At 47.6% G+C, this 21832-nt stretch overlaps 3 protein-coding genes across 3 annotated transcripts; 2 read left to right on the forward strand and 1 right to left on the reverse strand.

Annotated features, from left to right (window-relative positions):
* Positions 1 to 442: 442 nt before the first annotated feature.
* LOC118079472 (keratin, type II cytoskeletal 3) lies at positions 443 to 1444 on the forward strand. Its single transcript, XM_035103659.2, has one exon. It carries the CDS (start codon positions 443 to 445, stop codon positions 950 to 952), a length of 510 nt encoding a protein of 169 aa, XP_034959550.1. The 3' UTR covers positions 953 to 1444.
* Positions 1445 to 7578: 6134 nt separating this feature from the next.
* On the reverse strand, positions 7579 to 8083 carry LOC118075572 (elastin-like). Its single transcript, XM_035097626.2, has one exon. It carries the CDS (start codon positions 8068 to 8070, stop codon positions 7579 to 7581), a length of 492 nt encoding a protein of 163 aa, XP_034953517.2. The 5' UTR covers positions 8071 to 8083.
* An 8523-nt stretch (positions 8084 to 16606) lies between these two features.
* LOC118075573 (scale keratin-like) lies at positions 16607 to 17098 on the forward strand. The gene has a single exon (XM_035097627.2). The coding sequence runs from the start codon at positions 16607 to 16609 to the stop codon at positions 17096 to 17098; it is 492 nt and encodes a 163-aa protein (XP_034953518.2).
* Positions 17099 to 21832: the final 4734 nt, after the last annotated feature.

Below are 21832 nucleotides of genomic sequence, written 5' to 3' on the forward strand. Positions count from 1 at the left end.
CAATCTCCCCTTCTGGAGTTGCCAGCAACTGGTATGCAGAAGCATGCTGCTTGTAACTGGTGAGGCAGAGCATAACCATCATGGAATTGGCCATTAGATCATTTGGTCAGAACTCCCTGCACCAGTGTTTCAACCTTGAGTCCATAGGTGTTGTTGAACTAAAATAATGTCCCTACCGCTTTTCCTGGTCCTTCAGATATGGGGGGGGGGGAATGAAGATGCTCATTATATGGTTTGGTCTTTCCCTCTCTGTCACTGGGAATACATAGGGCTGTATTCCATGTTTCTCCATGTATTCAATTTTTTTTTCCCCATGAGACCCATTTAAATCAATGGACATGTCTACTCAGATTGGTAGTTGGATGCAACCCATAGTTTTCATTGCTTGTTTCTTGGATATGATGTTACATATGTGCCTGCCTATGTCTTTCCAGACTCAACCATGGCTTCCTGTGGACCATCCTGCGCTGTCCCATCTTGTGCTTCCACCCCCGTCGTTGGTTTTGGATCAGCCGGTCTTGGTGGCTTTGGCGGTGGCCTTGGCGGTGGCCTTGGCGGTGGATTTGGCTATGGTTCTGGCTATGGCTTTGGCTCCGGTGCCCTGGTTGGATCCGGCGTCCCTTCTGCTAGCCTTGGTATTCTTTCTGGAGTCCAGCCTTCATGCGTCAACCAGATCCCACCAGCAGAGGTCGTGATCCAGCCACCCGCCTCCATCGTGACCATCCCAGGACCCATCCTCTCTGCCAGTTGCGAGCCTGTGTCTGTCGGAGGCAACACCCCATGTGCTGCTGGTGGTTATGGATCCGGATTTGGCAGCGGATTTGGCAGTGGATTTGGCAGAGGTCTCTATGGTGGTGCCGGTCTTCTGGGGTCTAGCTCTGGTGCTTTGGGGGGCCGGGGCCGTTATGGGTTTGTGGGGCGCAGAGGCAGCATCTGCTATACCCCCTGCTAAGCTCTCACGGTCTGTCAGCAAGGAGGAAAGAAAATGAGATCTGGGATGGACTATTTAGGTCTGATTTTAGATATGCTGAGCACCCTAACTCCCTAGGCAATCCCAAGGGAAGCTGGGAGAGTGTTCTGCATCCCTTGTAATCAGGCCCATCTAGAACATGCAGCTGTTTCCAGTTTAATTTTACTTTACTTTCCCCTGCTTGTTATGTTCCTTTATGATATTTATTTGCCTATATCTCTTTAAAACACACCAAATCCCATCAGGAAGAAAAGCACAAGATCCATTCACTATGTCCATGAAATTAGCACCCAAGTGTAAATATGTGTAATTGGGACTTAAAGTAAAGGAACATGGAAAGAATGTTCTATAAATGTGGAACCCCCTACTCTTCCTCCAGCCTGAAAAAAATAATTCTAAAGGAGAAGCTGTTCACTGAAATGTGTTCTTTTTTGCTTTATTATCTTCCAGTATTCTTAGTATTCAATTGAATACTTTTACTGTTTGAAATTCCCAATAAAGCTTTTTCTGCATCATAGCACCAACTTTCTGGTTTTGTTTTCTGTGGCAGCACAATGCTATACATGTCTACCAATAAATAAGTTCCTTTTAATGCAACTTACTCAAAATTAAGCCGGTTCAGGATCACAACCATAAGACCATAAGACTGGAGGAGGTGAGAGAGATATCATGGGTGTACCAGCAGAGAATATTGATAAGGCATAGAACCAAGAAATCAAGAGAGGGTTATCACTGTTGTTTTAAGATGCTCAGCAATAGGGGGGACTTCACATTTGGCTTAAAGGTAAAGGGACCCCTGACCATTAGGTCCAGTTGCGGACGACTCTGGGATTGTGGCACTCATCTCGCTTTATTGGCCAAGGGAGCCGGCGTACAGCTTCCATGTCATGTGGCCAGCATGACTAAGCCACTTCTGGCAAACCAGAGCAGCACACGGAAACACTGTTTATCTTCCCGCCAGAGTGGTACCTATATCTATTTGCACTTTGATGAGCTTTCGAACTGTTAGGTTGGCAGGAGCTGGGACCGAGCAACGGGAGCTCACTTCGTCGCGGGGATTCGGACGAAGCCCGAGAGGGTCAGTGGTTAAGACTACAGAACCACCCGCGTCCCTCAAATTTGGATTAGAGGAACACTTAAAAAACATTCCATTCATTTCTTAGATTCTGTATATCAAATTGATTTACTGATACCAAATATCTATAAAAATTGACCACTGGTTTTTTTTAGTCTCAAAGTATTTAACCAAATCTTCTAAAACCTCTGGTGTCTTTGATGCTGGGAAGGCTGCCCATGGCCTGAGAGAAGAGCAATAGAAGAGAAGATATGGCAGAGGTTTCCATGGTGTTACAGATCTTCTGGGTTTTTTTTTTAAAAAAAAAACTCAATTTATTAATTTTATAATGACAAAAAAAGAGAAAAAACACACACATCACAAACAAATCATATATCTTAACTCAATTGACTTTCCTCCACTCCCCCTCTTGGTTCCCTTGTTTTATGCTTATTTATGCACATCCATATAACCTTATGGGGACCCAGGTGGCGCTGTGGTTAAACCACTGAGCCTAGGGCTTGCTGATCAGAAGGTCGGCAGTTCGAATCCCTGTGACGGAGTGAGCTCCCGTTGCTTGGTCCCAGCTCCTGCCAACCTAGCAGTTCGAAAGCATGTCAAAATGCAAGTAGATAAATAGGAACTGCTACAGCGGGAAGGTAAACGGCGTCCAGAAGCGGCTTTGTCATGCTGGCCACATGACCTGGAAGCTGTACGCCGGCTCCCTCGGCCAATAATGTGAGATGAGCGCACAACCCCAGAGTCGGTCACGACTGGACCTAATGGTCAGGGGTCCCTTTACCTTTACCTTATATAACCTTATACAGTGGTACCTCGGATTACAAACGCTTTGGGTTACAAACACTTTGGGTTACAAACTCTGCTAACCCGGACATAGTACCTCAGGTTGAGAACTTTGCCCCAGGATGAGAACAGAAACCGTGTGGTGTCAGTGTGGCAGCAGCAGGAGACCCCATTAGCTAAAGTGGTACCTCAGGTTAAGAACGGTTTCGGGATAAGAACGGACTTCTGGAACAAATTAAGTTCATAACCCGAGGTACCACTGTATTCTTAACAATCCAATGTTAAAACCTTGTTCATCTTAATACAAGTGATTTTTGTAAGTTTTGCTGATGGGGAAATCTATACAAAACACTTGAAAAATATGCATTGAACATTTCCCTTTTTTAAATATAATGGCGTCCGTTTTTTTAACAAAAATAATTTTCAACATTGTTTTCAAGTCTTTATATGTCATTTCCCAGGCCACATATAGTAGCCTTTCATACAATTTGCCCTCCCTTCCAGTTTCATCTTCATCACAGACAGAGCCTCCCAAATTAATTCACACAGGGTGCCATTTTTATCTTGGACTACCCTTACTTTCCCTTGCATTTTCCTGGAACCTCACTTCTCTACTATTCCCACCTTAGTGGTTTGTACACAGCGCCGACGCTAGGGCTTTTTGCGCCCTAGGCAAAATCACCTTCTGGCGCCACCCCCGGCACATGCGTCATGACACGTGCGATGCACGTCATGACGCGTGCACAACGCCGCTGACGCCCCAGCGTCCCCTACATAGGCGGGAGGGCGATGAGCTCTCATTTTTGCTCGCGCGCTTCCCGCCTATGGAGGGGATGCTGTGAGCTTTTCAGCGCTGGCGGCAGCGAGTGAGCGGCGGCGGAGGCAGCAACAGCACCCCTAGCTGAAGGCTTCAGCTACGGGTGCTGCCGCCGCCACCGCTCGCTCCTTGCTCCTCTATAGGCGGGAGGAGCGCGAGCACGCGCCGTGAGAGGGCGGTGGCGGTACAGGGGTTTTGTGCCCCTTCCATTTACACGCTCTAGGCAAGTGCCCTGTTTGTACATTACCCTCTTTAAATTGTCCCACCGCCTCTGAAAGTAAATTAGCTGGGTTTTTTTCCAAATTTGAGAAACTGCATTATGAACATTTTCCTTTATCTGATCAAACAATTCTCTTTTAAATTCTAAAAACAAATCATGAAATCCAGATCTTATGTTCTCTTGTCTTATGGCATTGCTGGCTTGTTTTAACATTGGCATTTTTTCTTCTGCCATTTCTAAACTGGTATGAAGGGGGTCAGTTCTCTCCCTGTTCCCCAGCTTCCTCTACATGGTTAAATATCAAAACAAAGAGTCCTTTCCCACCAAAGGAAAGTGTTACTTTTAACTTCATCAGTTCTTTGTCAAGGTCATTTCGCTAGACTCAGTAGAGAAAACCTGTACTTCTACCCTCTTTCCTCCCCTCCTCCCACATTGCTCACAGGTACAAAATTTGACAATTATATATTCAAATCCATTCACACCAAAGTAATTTTTAGTATCCAATATAAATAAAACTATAATATTGATGTTTTTATTTTAAATCCGATTTAGTCCAATATTAGCTATGGGTATTGTAGTCCTCTTCTTTCAATCTTGATTTTTATCCAGCTGGTGCCTTTTAATAAAAAAAAAGTCCACAATTCTAACTCCATTAGGTTTGGTATCTTCAGCACTCTGAAAAGTCCAAAGGTGAAAAGAAATTCAGAGAGTCAGTCCTCTCTTTCTTCCAGAGAATAAAATTATAGTATTCTTCCATTAAATAACATTGTAATCCTCCTCAGGTTTAACCTTCAATTTCAGTCAAGTTCATTAGCGCCATAAGATAAGTTCAAGTTCAAATTGAATTCAAGTTCATTTGTTTTTGTTTTTAAATAAAAATAAAAAATTGAGATTGGTACAGTGGTACCTCAACTTACGAACGACTCAACAATTGAATTTTTCGACTTATGAATGGGGGTAATGGCCACGCGCTTACGAATGTCTCGACATCCGGGAAAAACCTGCGGCAGTTTTAGATAGGGATTTTTCGACGTACGGATTTTTAGATGGGGTTGCTTTGACTTAGAATTTTTTCCATTTCCAGTGCATTCCTATGGGAAATCGCGTTTCTAATTGTGTTTTTCGACTTGCGAATTTTTCGACTTACAAAGGTGCCTTCGGAACGGATTAAATTCGTAAGTTGAGGCACCACTGTATAAACGAAAACTGTGTAAAACTTTTTGGACCTTATTGTTCATTAGATAACTTGTCTCTCAAAGTAAACTTCATCAGCACTTTCACTTGTATGGATTTCATGCTCGAAGACCCAAAAAGGGGAGTAGACTTCCTTTTCCCCCTTCCGCTTTGCTGAATTAAATGAATCAAAATAAACCGATCCTCCTCCTCACCTTTCAATCGGCTCAATGTACTGGAAAGGTAACCACTCGTGGCTGGATCAGAGGCTTTGCTCTACGGAGCTGTGTTGGTGCCTAGCTCACCTGAGCGCTTGGCTCTCCTCCCCCCCCCACTTTCTGCGCCCTCCGTTACAGAGACAGGGACCGGAAATGGCAAGGTGCTGCCAGTGAGCAGCAGGACTCCAAGACACCCCAATACTCCTCTTGGGGCTTTTGAGGGAGACACATCGCCCTTGCGCTCTTCTACTCATTAAGCAATAATTTAATGCATTAGATTGATTTACAGATGTGCATAGCTCTAGCGCACAACCCCAGAGTCGGTCAGGACTGGACCTAATGGTCAGGGGTCCCTTAACCTTTACCTTAAGCCTATCACTATGGCTTATTTTTGGGGTATGGCATATTTTGGGGGTATGGCTTATTTTCGGAGAAACACGGTAGCTGACCATTTGTGGTCATACCCAACTCATTTAAACTCAGAGTATAACCATTTAAAGTTCTGACCATAAAGCTGCCATATGGGTTTGAATAATGACCGTTCCCCACATAAAAGTGGAGGCACATTTTGCGCGGTCGCGCGCAGCCCCCTGGGATCCCTGGGGCAGCCCTGGAAGTTCGGAGGCCGGCACTGCCTTCCCGGACTGGACACTGGTGGTCTCTGCCCACACAGTTACCTGTCCAACCCAGCTCAGGGAGGCGTTGCTGGGGGGATTGGCCAGGTAGGAGGAGGTAACTTTACCTTGAACACGGCTGAAGCAGAGTCATTCCTGGGAAGCAGTAGACGGCTCCAGAAGCTTTCCCACCCTCCACTCCCCAAAATAAAAAAATAAAATAATTATTGCATTACAGGTTATTTTCTTCCACATGTGTACATGCACGCAGGCGCTGCTACGACAAGGCTGCTGTTGAAGGGCCGGAAAGGAATTTTCCCTGCATTGGCAGGTTTCGCCTTTCCCGTAGCAATTCATAGAATCATAGAGTTGGAAGAGACCACAAGGATCATCCAGTCCAACCCCCTGCCAAGCAGGAAACACTTTGGCACAACTTTGTCTTTCGTCACAACTTTGGCAGATGCAGGCCTTGAGAGGAATCCTTTAGTCATAAATATGGGGGCGTGTGGTGGTGACCCCCGCCCCCATTGCAGCGGCAATAACAGGGTTCCTGTAAATGGGGCTAAGGGGGAGGCATTGACCATACACAATAGGCTGTCATTGCCCTCCCTCTCCAACGGCTGCGATCGAAGGGGGGGCGGGCTATCTGCTTGAACATATGTTCTCCAGAGCTAGCCCAACCCCCACAGCATGCTAGATAACCCTGAAATTACCCAGATCCCCGGCTGGGGGCTGGGAAGGATAAACGCCCAATGGCTGAGCCAAGGTCTCCCTACATCCAAATTCTTAATAAAGTTGTGGCCAATTTTAATCCCATAGAACATGGTCTTGTGTCATCATTCTGCTCGGGGGCTGCCTGGGGGGTTTGGGGGACTCCGCCTGACCATGCAATATTGGAGTCAACTCTAGGGGGAGTGTTCATGTATCATGTGCTTCTGATCATTCTATCAGCAAAAACACTTCTGCTTGCTCCCTGGAAGGATTCCAAACTCTCCACCAACCTCCACATGGTATTATGGGGGTTCTGCTGACCCTCCAGAGAAGATATGAAGGATGTGCAGTTATGAGCGGGCACAGGAGAGGGGGAGAAAAGCCTGTTGCACTAGTGGGAGTCCCAGTGCTGAATTCTGAATGCTGAGTTGTTTGAATCCAGTCCTAAGATCTTAAAAGAAAACAAAAAAACCAGTGCTATGATGCAGTGTAAATTTTATTAGGAATGAAGAAGACAGCATTTCGGTGAACAACAAGCAGGTTTGAACAGGACAAAATGCAAAAGCTCATGTGGTTGAACAGCTTATTTATTTCTGAGAGAGGCGATGTATTTAAAGAACATTATTGCGCCTCTCCTTTACAGAAGGTCCCCAGTTACCCAGAAGTTCCGGTGCAACTGAGTGTGCTAATTTCATCGACAGAGAGAATAATTCCTGTGCTCTTTACTCTGCCATAGGAACATATGCCCCGAAGAGCTGTAGGCAAATAAATAAATAAACATCAGAGAGGAACATAAAAAGTGGGGGCAAGTTTAGATAGCAAAGAGATGCATGAAAAATCTAGCTGGGCCTGATTCCCAGGGATGCTGAACATTTCCACAGCTCCCATTGGGACTGACTGGGAATGGGGTGCTCATCATAGATAAACTCAGGTGTAGCTGTTCTGCTGTTTATCTGGATCTGACTTCTTCTCGCTTCTCTTGATAGTCCATGTGACCTTACCAGGGGTTGTAACAGATGCTTCCTCTGTCTCCAACGAATCCATAGCGACCCCCAACTCCAAAACGAGATCCTCTAAGAGCACCAGCTCCGAGAGCACCGGCTCCAAGAGCACCGACTCCAAGAGCACCGGCTCCAAGGAGCCCACTGCCCAAACCACCAGGGGAGCATGGAGCGTTTCCTCCCACGGCCACGGGCTCACAGCTAGCCGAGAGGATGGGTCCTGGGATGGTCACGATGGAGGCGGGTGGCTGGATCACGACCTCTGCTGGTGGGATCTGGTTGATGCATGAAGGGGCGACACCAGAAAGAATACCAAGACTAGCAGAAGGGATGCCGGATCCAACCAGGGCACCGGAGCCATAGCCGTAGGTGTCGCCAAGGCCAAGGCCACCGAGACCACCAATGCCTCCAAGACCGGCCGATCCAAAACCAACAACTGGCGTGGAAGCACAAGATGGGACAGCACAGGATGGTCCACAGGAGGCCATGGCTGAGTGATGGAGGTGAGTCTGAAAGGGCATAAAAGGGAGCAGAAGCAAAATTGTAGACAAGAAGTGCTGCAATGTTCAGGAGTTTGGGGAGATATGGAGCCCCACCACCACCACAATACAGAACATCTGTTTAAATGTCATCAAAATGTCTATTTATAATCCTAAAAGAAGAAAGCAGATGTGGCAACCCTTCCATGCAGAGAGGTGAGAGTGCCTGTAAGTAATGTATGGAGAAGCTGTGGCCCTTCAGATATTGCTGGATCAGGCTAAAGGCCCATCTAGTCCTTCACCCTGTCATCACGGTGGCCAGCCAGATGACTCTGGGAAACTCTCAAGCAGGACCTGAATGCAACAGCAAACTCTCTACCTGAAGTTTCCTGCCACTCCAGTGTTATTCAGAAGCACCACTGCCTTTGGCACATGGAGCATAGCTGAGGAACACAGCCAACATGGCCTTGCTCATTGGTTGCATTGCTGAGCTGCTTTGCATTCTACCCAAATCTTAGCTCTTGTAATTCAAGCTGGTCAAAGCTACCAAGATGACCTGGACAAGTGAAACTTACCTGGACAAGTGAAGCCAAGAGAAGCTGATCAGTGAAGCTGTTGGAGGACTCTGGACAGGTGAGGGCTTTTTATACTGTATCCGTGGCATCCCTGCTCAATGACGTCTCTTTACTCTCAAGATCCGCCCTCAAGAACTGCTGATTTCATCATGTGCAAAATTACTTTAATAATTCCAGTGGTGTCAGGGCCAAGGACTATGCTGTCCCCAGCTTATTATAACAAATTACTCAGATTGTCTTTTCATGTTCTCTCTGTCTTCTCTCTGGGAATCTTCATTAATATTTTAGGATCATGCCTAGTGACTTGATGCCCTACATTTACAACTGATGGTCTTAGTGGGACTTATTTGTGAGAAAACATGCATACAGGGCCATCTTAAGCCTATCCAGCGCCGTGGTTCAGAGATCCCGCTGGCGCCCCCCCCCCCTTTCCCAGCCGGAAAGCCGGAGCCATACACTGCTTTGGGGACGAGCGCACACACACTTCGTTCAAGCAGCTGCACCTCGCGATGCGCCAGACCTGTTGCTGCTCCGTTGTCATTGGTGCTGCGGTGGTGGCGGCGACGGTGACCGAGCGCCTGGGAAGCGCCCAGAGGAGGAGAGGCGCCCGCCCGCCTCTGCACTTGCCGCTGCAACTTTGCCATCCGCTGCGGGGAGGATGAGGAGGGGGGCGTGCCGGCATTTCCTGCCCACCATCTGCCAACCAAAAAAACCACCACCCCACCCCCCCTAGAAACTTACACCACGCCACGAGGAGGGGCTTCTCCCCACCAACCCTCGAGAATATTGTGCAGGGATTTTTTCCCACCTGCTCTTTCCCGCCTCGCGGGGTTCCCTCGGTCTCCAGACTGGGCGCAAAAGTGCGCAGCCAAGTTACCCGCCAGGCTGCGGTTCTTACCTGAGGAGCAGTGCATGCCACAGCACAGCAAGGTGGCGAGCAGCAGGGGCGGTAGCAAAAGCTGCAGCCGAGCTTCCCGGCAGGTGGTGGACAGGAAATGCAGCACGCCCCCCTCCTCATCCTCCCTGCAGCGGATGGCAGGAGTGGCTTGGTTAGTGGGGCACTGGGTCACCTGTCATCGAGGGGGATCTCAAGTGGTGGCAGCGGCCTGGGCAGGGATGTGCAGCGTGCACAATGTGAGTGTGCACGGCTGGCGGCGCTGACTGCCCGCTAGCACCTGGAGTTTGGTGCCCCTGGTGGCCAGGCACCCTGGACCATTGCACCACCCAGCCCAGGCCTAGAGCCGGCCCTGCATGCATAGCATTTTGAGCTGTTGATTTTGTGTGTGTTTTAAGAATTTGTATTGAAACTTTTCAACATAATACAACGAAAACCAAGCTAATCTAAATAAAATGAAAGAAAGAAAGAAATTGAAACAAAAACTCCCATCATTCCCAATAATTGGCAGTGCTGGCTAGGGCTGATGGGAGTTAGAGTGCAACCACATTAGGTGAGCCCCATAGATTCCTTGCCCCTGTTTTAACTTAAACAGTTCCTATGTGTTCTTATTTATCACCTTGGGCTTCATCCCTCCAAAAGATTCACGGTCTCAACCTACTGTCCACTTCCACAGTCAACTCACAGTCAACCTTCACTCAAGCACCCACAGTCATCCACAGTCGGCCATCCACAGACATCTACAGTTAACCCACCCACACTCACCATCCAATGACATTTGTGGGGCCACTGGTCACCCCATCACACACATTTGGGCCTCATTTTGTATAGATCAGGTCTAATATAAACCTACTGGCTGCTGTTTCTGTAGCACCACATATACGAATACAATAAGAGCCCTATTGATCAAACATAAAATCTGACATAAAGATTTGGACATCAAGATCCTTCTATGAATCTTCTGAGTAGGGCACGGAAGCAATAATTCTCCAGAATAATCTATATAGCTCCTCCATTTTCAAGACCAGTGTGCTAGCTAAAATGGTAAAGGGACCCCTGAAAATTAAGTCCAGTTGCAAACAACTCTGGGGTTGCAGCGCCCATCTCACTTTACTGGCCAAGGGAGTCGGCATTTGTCCGCTTCCGCAGACAGTTTTTCCAGGTCATGTGGCCAGCATGACTAAGCTGCTTCTGGCGAAACCAGAGCAGCGCACGGAGACACTGTTTACCTTCCCGCTGGAGCGGTACCTATTTATCTACTTACACTGTGTGCTTTCGAACTGCTAGGTTGGCAGGAACTGGGACCAAGCAACGGGAGCTCACCCCGTCGCGGGGATTCGAACCACCGACCTTCCGATCGGCAAGCCAAAGTAGCACAGTGGTTTAACCGACAGCACCACCTGCACCTCCCTAGTGTGCTAGCTATTCCCAGTAAAAAAACAATGAAGTCTTTACTAGGAATAGCTTGTACGCTGTTCTTGAAAATGGAGGAGCTATATCAATTATTCTGGAGAATTGTAATATACTAGTGTGTGAGACCTTGCCGACAAAGGTCTGTATAGTTAAAGCTATGGTTTTCCCAGTAGTGATGTATGGAAGTGAGAGCTGGACCATAAAGAAGGCTGATTGCTGAAGAATCGATGCTTTTGAATTATGGTGCTGGAGGAGACTTTTGAGAGTCCCATGGACTGCAAGAAGATCAAACATATCCATTCTGATGGAAATCAGCCTTGAGTGCTCACTGGAAGGACAGATCCTGAAACTGAGGCTCCAATACTTTGGCTACCTCTTGAGAAGAGAAGACTCCCTGGAAAAGACCCTGATGTTGGGAAAAATGGAGGGCACGGGGAGAAGGGGACGACAGAGGATGAGATGGTTGGACAGTGTTGTTGGAGCTACCAACATGAGTTTGACCAAACTGTGGGAGGCAGTGGAAGACAGGAGTGCCTGGTGTACTCTGGTCCATGGGGTCACAAAGAGTCGGACACGACTAAACGACTAAACAACAAGCTAGCACTGTAATTTGAGATTAAGGGCATTTTTAGACTAGATGGATCAGACTCAATTTTGTTGAATGTCATGCAACTCTGACTATTAACCAATGTCCACCTGTTTGGTAATCTGGGACTGGAGCCCTGTCGGTCCCTTAAGGCACATTGTCTCAGTCTCACCCTCTCAACCACCCTTTGTCTCAAGGGTGGTAGAGCATCTGTCTTGCATTCATGAGGTCCCAATTCTTGGCATCTCCAGGTAGGGCTGGGAAAGTCTTCCTGTCTGAAGACCTGGAGAGGCACTGCCAGTCAGTGTAAACAGCACTGAACTGGGTGGACCAATGGTCTGACTCAGCATAATGCAGCTTCCTATATTCCTATTTCAATCATCCTTTACTAAATTCAAAGCTACACTTTTCAGGGTGTTGTAACAATCAATCCCTCTTCAGATCTGTGGGAGAGACAGAATAGAGTGGTTTTTCTCAGGGTGTGAGGCTGAAAAAGTTGGGAGCTGTCCCAAGTGGGAGCTGAGAAGACGTGGATCTCTGTGAATTGAAGATTAAGACAGAAAGTTGATAAAATATAAAATTTTGTATTTGTGTAGGTGTGTTTCTTTTTTCTCCCCTCCTCCCTTTTTTTCTTTTTCTTATTTTGCTCTCTTTAGATATTACCTTTGTTTGGTTTTTATTGTATTATAAGTTGAAAACGTTTAACAAAATTGATTTTAAAAAATCCCTCTCCTCATGGAACATTGGTAATTTGAGCTCTGGAAGTGGAATAGGGGATCTCCTAGCAACTCCCAGCACCTTTTAGAAACTACAGCTCCCAGAATTCTTTGGTGGGGAGCAATGACTATGTGGTATCATAGTGCTGTGAATGTGGTTGGGAAGAAAAACTCCTCTCTATCCACTCTGTCATCATTCCACCAAATTGTTTCATTCACTGTTACTTGTTCTAAACCAGGCATCGGCAAACTCGGCCCTCCAGATGTTTTGGAACTACAGCTCCCATCATCCCTGACCACTGGTCTTGTTAGCTAGGGATGATTGGAGTTGTAGTCCCAAAACATCTGGAGGGCCGAGTTTGCCGATGCCTGTTCTAAAGAGTGGCAAGCAATGAAAGTATCAGCATTAGGAAAGTTGTTCCAGCCCCCTGATCATTTTGCTTGCCCCATTTTCCCCAGCTCAACAATATACTTTTTGAGATATTCAAAAAGAATTGTGAATATATCTCTTCCTTTAGAAGAAGGAGAGAGAGAGTTTCTCAAAAGGGACATCTGTGAGAACAGGCTGCTGAACTAGATGGGCCATGTTGTTATGGGAAGCTGGGCTGAAGTGTTCATTAAACTCCACAAATTTGCTACATGGACACTTATGAGAGATTAGGCCTTTATTGTGTAATATGTAATATCCGACCTGTCACTAGAAAAGATGGTGGAGTGTTGGGACTCCATAACAGGAGCTTAGGCTTGCAGCCATGTTCTTATTAAATCTCAGCCTGGCATTTCTTTCTTGGCATGAACAGCCTATGAGAAGTTTGCTTTGATGGGCACTTTGATCTTGAAAAATGGCTCCGAAAAAAATGCCAAGCTTCTGAGGAAGCAAATATCCTGTGCTTGTTTGTTTGATTTGTTGTTCTAGGAAACCTCAAAGAAAGGTAGGGGATGCTTAGCCATGCAAGATGCAGCAGTAGGTTGAATCATTCTCAGTTTCAGTCTCTGTCACTTATAAATATGAGAATTAATAAAACTGTGCGGTAGGAATCTGCCTCAAATGTTTAACTTGAAAGCAGGGTTCAGCAAACACTCAGGGCCTTGGAAACTGCCTTAAATCAAACCATACTATTGTATTGTCTATACAATATTGCATGCAGAGGTACCAAGACATCCCGCCCAATAACTCACACCCCACACAATATTTTAAGTTTAAGGTTTTGGCATTAATTTGGCCACAACTTTATTTAAATACAACTGGACGTGAGTGGTTGCTTAGGCATTGGTTCTTGCCGTCTGTCCCCCGCCTGGGACAGATCTGACTCCCACTAGCCTAGTAGGGGAGCCAGTAGGTAAGCACCCTCCGGGAGAGATCGGCCCAAGCCCTTGACCTCATCCCTCAGATGCTCCCCGAGGCTCATGCGCGGCCCTGGCCCCGAACGGGGATAAACGGACTACATGTATAGCCCCAGGATTCCTTTTCCTTTAAAGGAATACCCCTAAAGGCAGCAGCAACCATGAGGGGCAGGCCCAGCCAAAATCTGTACCCCTCCACCAATTAATTTGAACCAATGCCTAACCACCAACCTTACAAGTTGTGACTTATTGCAGCGTAGTAGGCAAAAAACACCTGGCACCAGCCAATCAGCCAAGTGGCAAAATTCCTACCAGGCCCCTGATCCAAAACAGGCGACCCCATGACAGGCGCAGCAAGGTCAATGCAAAAACACCTAAAATTAGAGGAGGGTGGGCAGGAGATTCGTTGTGAGCAGCAAAAGTGGAACTGAAAGCTGCTCGCTAAGCATATATAGGGTAAGGCTGTCAATCAATCATTTGCTACATGCAAATTTCCCCAGCAACAGCACACCCATAAATCACACATGTGGCCATCCAAACTGACCCGCCTCTCCAACCCTGGGATGTCTTGTTAACCCTTCCGCAACCTGCTTTGTCTACACCATGGGTAGGAAAACTAAGGCTCGTAGGCCGGATCAGACCTAATTGCCTTCTGGATCTGGCCCGCAGATGGTCCGGGAATAGCCGCATGGATCGCCAACACACACATTATTTCCCTCTCCCTCCCACGGCGGTGGCTCCTCCCTCTCTCCTCCTGGCTCCTCCCCGCCCTACCTAGAGGGGGAAGGGGGCTGGGCTTTGTTGGTGCCAGCAGCAACGGGCTCTCAAGCGGCCGCCATTTTAAGCAGCCCCTCTCTGGAGCCCTTTCACGCGCTGCTCATCATCCCTCCGCTGCTGCCAGCCCCTGCCGCTCGCAAGACACAGGTAAGCAGCTACTGGGGCTCATGGTGCTCTTGCATCATTCCCCTCCCTCCCCAAAATAGTTTGCCCCCCCCCCACAGGGGACAGTGTACTGGTCCCCTGCTGAAAAAGTTTGTTGACCCCTTTTCTACACTGACGACAGCAGCTCTCCGTGATTTCAGGCTGGGGTCTCTCTCAGTCCTGTTTGGAGATGGCTTCAGGGATGGAGCCTTGGTTTCTGCTGGATCAGGCCAGTGGTCCATCTAGTCCAACATTTCACGGTGGCCAGCCGGATAATGATCATAATTTTATTATTTATACCCCACCCATCTGGCTGGGTTTTCCCAGCCACTCTGGGCAGTTTCCAACAGAATATTAAAAACACAACAAAACATCAAACATTAAAAGCTTCCCTAAACAGGGCTGCCTTCAGATGTCTTCTAAAAGTCAGATAGATGTTTATTTCCTTGACAACTGATGGGAGGGCATTCCACAGGGTGGGCAACGCTACCGGGAAGGTCCTCTGCCTGGATCACTGCAACCTCACTTCTCACAGTGAGGGAACCACCAGAAGGCCCTCAAAGGTGGACCTCAGGGTCCGGGCTGAACCAGATGGCCTTTTGAGCAGGACCTGAGTGCAATAGCATCCTCCTCATTTGTGATTACCAGCAACTGGTACTCAGATGTATAGTGCCGCCCACAGTAGAGAGATAACAAAGCCATTGTGCCCATTGAAAGCATCTGGCTGGCGAGTATGACAGCTGGATGTGGGGCTAGGTGGGCCTTTGGTTAATGGCCTAATCCATCCAGCCAGGCTCTTCCTGGGTTATGATGATGAGTGGCTTGTGTTCAGTGATGCCTCCACATGGCCTCTTTGCAACGTTTTCCTACTTTGTTTGATCTAAAATGAAGCTGGTGGAACATTATCCCAGTGGGGAGAGAAGCAAGGTCAACATGTTGGAATGTGCAGTTCAGTTACTGTGAGAATCCAACAACAGCTTCATTAAAGACAAATTGCTCCAACTCTTCACGGCTATTATTAAAGTAATCTGGTGTGTGATGCTGATGAGGCAATTTGTCGGCAGCTAATTAAGACTTTGGGCAGCGGGGTGGGGGGGAAAACACCGCTGTGTCCTGAAACCACAGACCTGTGAGGCTGAGACTATATAAACCCATGGCTTGGAGAGCTTTTCCATCAGTTCCACCAGAGTTTCCGACATCTCTCAGCTTTCTGTTGCTTGGAAAAGCAGGTAAGAGAGCTGACTCCGGAAAGGGTTTGCAAGACCATTTGTCACTTTTCTAAGACATATTTGTCTCCATCCATCTCTTCTTCTCTGTTTTGCTTTGACAAATATGCATGGCATGGTGATTCTTGGAGCTAGTTCAATCCACAGAATGGGTGTTTCTTGCATAATGGAAGTTGAATTCAGACCTGAAGATATTTGTCAGCTGCAGCCTTACTCTTTGGTTGAGGCTGTGGCCCTCCATATATTATTGGGCTGCAACTCCCGTCAGCCTCACTCAGCAGGGATGATGGTCATGGAGGATGGAGCTGTTCTCCGGGAACATCTAGAATAGATGGATGCAGTTCATTATCCCTGGTATACAGTAACTAGGCAGACACTCATGGTCAGGCTGTTTCTCCCCACATCCCTCCCGGCCACTCCTCCAATCCTTGCATTCCTTCCACTATAGGGACAGGCATCTGTTTGGCCAACATGAAAGCAAGAAACTGCTCCATAAGGGAATTAGGTTTTATCCAGCAGAGCTTATCTTAAATTGTTCCTACAGATTGTATGGACATTGCTTCCATGACTGTGGACAATGCTTCTATGAGACCTTCAATGGCCACTAGGCATGACACCTATGCTGTGCCTCCATGGCCAAATGCAGCAATGCTTCTGAATAATGGAGGGAGATGGGTGCTTTTGTGCTTGTCATCTACTTACAAGACTCCCATTGCCACATCAGGAAGACCACAGTGAGAAGATAATGCTGGACTTGATGGGCTATTGGGTAACCTAACTTAGGCTTTAATGCATAGTAGCACTTCTTACCTATAATAATGTTTCTGCTCCTTCCTGTGTCCTTGCAGACTCACCTCCATCACTCAGCCATGGCATTCTGTGGACCATCCTGTGCTGTCCCATCTTGCGCTTCCACGCCAGTCGTTGGTTTTGGATCGGCCGGTCTTGGAGGCATTGGTGGTCTCGGTGGCCTTGGCCTTGGCGACACCTACGGCTATGGCTCCGGGGCCCTGGTTGGATCTGGCATCCCTTCTGCTAGTCTTGGTATTCTTTCTGGTGTCGCCCCTTCATGCATCAACCAGATCCCACCAGCAGAGGTCGTGATCCAGCCACCCGCCTCCATCGTGACCATCCCAGGACCCATCCTCTCGGCTAGCTGTGAGCCCGTGGCCGTGGGAGGAAACGCTCCATGCTCCCCTGGTGGTTTGGGCAGTGGGCTCCTTGGAGCCAGTTCTCTTGGAGCCGGTGCTCTCGGAGCTGGTGCTCTCGGAGCTGGTGCTCTTAGAGGATCTCGTTTTGGAGTTGGGGGCCGCTATGGATTCGTTGGAGACAGAGGAAGCATCTGTTACAGCCCCTGGTAAGGTCACATGGACTATCAAATAGTGAGAAGGAGACAGATCCAGATAAGTTTATCTATGATGGGCACCCCATTCCCAGTCAGTCCCAATGGGAGCTGTGGAAATGTTCAGCATCCCTGGGAATCAGGCCCAGCTAGGTTTTTCATGCATCTCTTTGCTATCTAAACTTGCTCCCACTATTTATGTTCCTCTCTGATGTTTATTTATTTATTTGCCTACAGCTCTTCGGGGCATATGTTCCTATGGCAGAGTAAAGAGCACATGAATTATTCTCTCTGTCGATGAAATTAGCACACTCAGTTGCACCGGAACTTCTGGGTAACTGGGGACCTTCTGTAAAGGAGAGGAGCTATAATGTTCTTTAAATACATCACCTCTCTCAGAAATAAATAAGCTGTTCAATCACATGAGCTTTCTGCATTTTGCCCTGTTCAAACCTGATTGTTGTTCACCGAAATGCTGTCTTCTTCATTCCTAATAAAATTTACACTGCATCATAGCACTGGTTTTTTTGGTTTTCTTTTAAGATCTTAGGACTGGATTCAAACAACCCAGCATTCAGAATTCAGCACTGGGACTCCCACTAGTGCAGCAGGGCTCCCCCCCCTCCTGTGCCCGCTCATAACTGCATGTCCTTCATATATTCTCTGGAGGGTCAGCAGAACCCCCATAATACCATGTGGAGGTTGGTGGAGAGTGTGGCCTCCTTCCAGAGAGCAAGCAGAAGTGTTTTTGCTGATAGAATGGTCAGAAGCACATGATACATGAACACTTCCCCTAGAGTTGACTCCAATATTATTCAAGCCCATGAGAACAATGGCATATGGTAGTTTTATGGTCAGAACTTTAAAAGGTTACACTCTGAGTTTAAATGAGTTGGGATTGACCCACAAATGGTCAGCTAGATTGCTGTTGCAAAACCACCAGCTGCTGCATAAGGTATTATGCACCAGCTGCTGCATAAGGTATAAAGCAACATTAGGTATAATAAATTAATCAAGACAATGGTAAATAAATACACAACAATATATGGGCCCATATTTGAGTCTTTTTGGAGCCTGGGAATTGTCTTTCTAGATTGGCATAACTTTGTACTAGTCCTCTCACGTACTCTTTTCACAGCATCAGTCACCTAAACTCCTATTACACCTTTCCAGAAACCATACGATGTTTAATCGTATAGAACTGCAGTGCGAGTCTGTAGCATTTAACTACTTTGGGCATAGTTTGCCAGAGCTATGCGCATCTGTAAATCTATCTAATATATTAAATTATTGCTTAATGTGAGACGAACCCCACTGGTTTTGGCTAGTGGCTCATCTAGGCTGTCTTACGGATATAACGGTGTCCGATCAGGTGTTCCCCCAGAAGCCCACAGTTAAGGAAGGGATTCAGCTCAATGGTAGGTTTTGCTCCTAAGGTCTTTACATTTGTAGAGACTTTAGCAAAGAGCCTGCATTTTTAGCACCTTCTCTTAAAAAGTGTATTCGAAAACACAATACTGGCGGGAAAATTATAAAACAAATCACGTTAGTTAAAAATTATTGTGTTTTGGATCTTGCCAAGTGTTTAGAAAACATAAACGACAGGTGGTAAAAAATACAGAAGACTGTGGTCTTATATGATTTTCATTTCACTGCTTCCAAACTTTTCCGGGCTTGTAAACAATTTCATACTAAAACAATCCCAAGTCAGTCTTTTGCATGTGGAGACCTTTCAACCACCCCCAAGAAATAAATTCAGACAAGACTCAAATTTTTGGTTTGGTTTTTGGCAGAATTTAGGCCACAACTTTATTGATTATGATCAAGTGAGTGGTTGCATAGGCTCTGTTTCGACTAGTTACCTGCACCCTTGCAGGCAGCGCTGACTCTGGGCACCAACCATACGTCAGCCTTGGGTGAACACCTGGGACAGTGGCAAGCAGGAGCCCTGCTTGGCCTCCACCCAGATGAGCCCTGGACTCAGGCTCCGGGCACAACCCTGCACGGGAAAGACCAACCATGAGTCCATGGATTCCTTCTTAAAGGAATATCCAATGCATAGGGATGGCTAGGCATCCTGCCACCCCTATCACCTGAACCAGAGCCTATCCGCAACCTTACAAGTTGTGACGATTTGCTACGTGACAGGTGAAACCCAAGGGGCACCAGCCAATCAGCCAAGTGGGGAACATTCCTGCCGTGCCCCTGTCCCAACGACAGGCGACACATGACGGCATAGCAAGATCAAGTGCAAGCCCTAAATATAGGGAGAGGTGGGCAGGTGTTCCGATGCACTGAGCCCGAAACAGGAAGCTCAGGGACATGTGCATCAGTTAAATAGTAGTCCCTCGATCACTTTGACTGGCATCCCTCAGGCCCAATTGCTCCCGAGATCGAGGGACCACCAATAGGGTGTTGTGGCCGCTCCAATGTTCCCACCCACAACACAGGGTCTGGTTGTCAGGTCCCACCACAACACGTGCCCTCTTGTTAGGGAGGACCCAATTAAAGTGATTAATGTATGACTACAGGCAGTGGCGGAGGAACCTTCTCCGGCACCCGGAGCGGGACTCCGAGGGGCGGGGCAAACCGCCCAGTGGCAAACGTGCGACGTCTGTACCTAGTGCGCATGTGCGGCATCCTGTACGGAGTGCGCACACGCAGCAGCCAGTGAAGTTGGACCAGGATCAGTCTAATATGCTCAAACTGTCTTGCTCCAGAGAGCAACCTGGCCACTGAATTCTGCACTTGCTGAAGTTTCCAAACTATCTTCAGAGGAAGCCCTACGTATAACGCATTGCAGTAATCTAACCTTGAGATTAGCAGAGCAAGACAACAGCAGTTAGGCTATCCCTGTCCAGATAGAGGCGTAGCTGGGCCACCAGCCAAAGCTGATGGAAGGCACTCTGGGCCACTGAGGCCACCTGAGCCTCGAGCAATGGCATAGGATCTAGGTGTACCCCCAAGCAATGAACCTGCTCCTTCAGAGGAAGTATAACTCCATTAAGAGCAGGCGATCCGATCTCTCACCCATCTGGTCTAAGGAACCACCCACTAACAGTGCCTGAGTCTTATCTAAATTGAGCTTTAGTTTGTTGGGTCTCATCCAGTCTACTACTGAAGGAAGACAGTGGCCAAGCATTGCCTCCCCTGCAGATGTAAAGGAGAAATAGAGCTGAGTGTCATCAGCATACTGCTGACAACGTACTCCAATACTCTGGATAAACCCACCCAGTGGTTTCATGTAGATGTTAAACAATGTAGGAGTAGGATTGAGCCCTGCAGAGCCCCACATTGAAGGTTTTATGAGGCTGAAAAACATTCTCCAATTAACACCCTCTGGGAACGGCCATCCAAGTAGGCCTGGAACCAGCGCAAAACGGTGTCACCCACCCCTAGTCTGGAGAGTCCCTCTAGAAGGTTACCATGGTCAATGGTATTGAAAGCTGCTGAGAGGTCAAGAAGTACTAACAGGGACATGTTTCCCATCTCTCTCTCTCTCTCTCTCCCTGCCCAGTTGAGAAAACAGGATCCAGATGCATTGGGCCAGTGACATGTTGGGGCAGATCCATGGTTGTCATGGCAGCCACAAAGTCCCGAGCCACGCCAACCACGTTGTTGAAGTCCCCCAGAACCAGCAGTCTAGGCCTCCTCAACACTGCCTCCGAAACCAGCTCCATCAGCTCAGGCAGGGAGACCGCTAGTCGGTTAGGTGGGCAGTAAATCAGCAGAATCCATAATCTGTCTTGATTGCCCAGTGCTAAGGACACATGCTCTAGATCCTACCCAAATTGAAAAGAGAGCTGGGATGGAGAGAAGAAGGGAGGAAGAGAAGCTCTATAGACCACAGCAGCAACTTCCACTCCTTGACCGCCAACTCTGCCCTGATGCTACGCCGAATACCCACGTGGGCACAACTGGGTGAGACCAGATACACCCTGCTCTCCCGGGTCTTAGTGAAACAGCCCAGATTGGCCTCCTCATCCACAATCCAGCCATAGATAAGGGTGGTCTTACCTTGAGCTGACCTGGTACTCAGCAGCAGAAGGAGCTGCAGACCCGAAGGCTGGCTGATAGGACAACCACAGTTCCCCATGTTGGAGGAAGGGCTGGCACATGGCACAGGCAGTAACTTACGTAGCCTGTGCCTTCTTCCACACCATATTTCCCCCTACACTGAACCACTGTAAATCACTTTTTCTTTCTTTATCAATGGGATCTCTATGTGGATTTTTAAAATATTCTTTTTAAGTGATGCTCGTGAAGTGTGATTGAGACTGAACAGGTGGTGGAGGGGACTAGGTTGATCCAACTTCCCACAATTAATTATACTCTCAACCACCGATCAACCAGCTTTATTGATTAAATTCCAAAGGAAAGAGTGTGTCAAGCCTTCCAACTCCCTCCTCAAGCGCTGTGCACTTTTCTGGGAAGGAGATAGAATTGCCCTGACCACCTAGGAGAAAGGGAATGGGAACCTCAGAAGCTACGTTGGAGTCAGGAAAGTCTTCGATGGTGCCATTGCTCTGAGAAATGTTGGGGACCCTCTCTGTAATGTACCCCACCTATGCCGTGTCATGTAAGGATTCTAGAAACTCCCTAAAATGTGCCCCAATCCTGCCAAGAATGCTCCCCAGATGGAAGGCCTTGATTGGAATCCAATTCTCTTCACATTAATCCATCTTTAAGGAAGAAAAGAGTCTAAATGCTAAAGCAGAAGAGGAAACCAGAACTAGGATGCCGTGTAAGTTTT

The sequence above is a fragment of the Zootoca vivipara genome, chromosome 17 (assembly GCF_963506605.1).
Source record: "Zootoca vivipara chromosome 17, rZooViv1.1, whole genome shotgun sequence".
NCBI classification, from domain to species: Eukaryota; Metazoa; Chordata; class Lepidosauria; order Squamata; family Lacertidae; genus Zootoca; species Zootoca vivipara.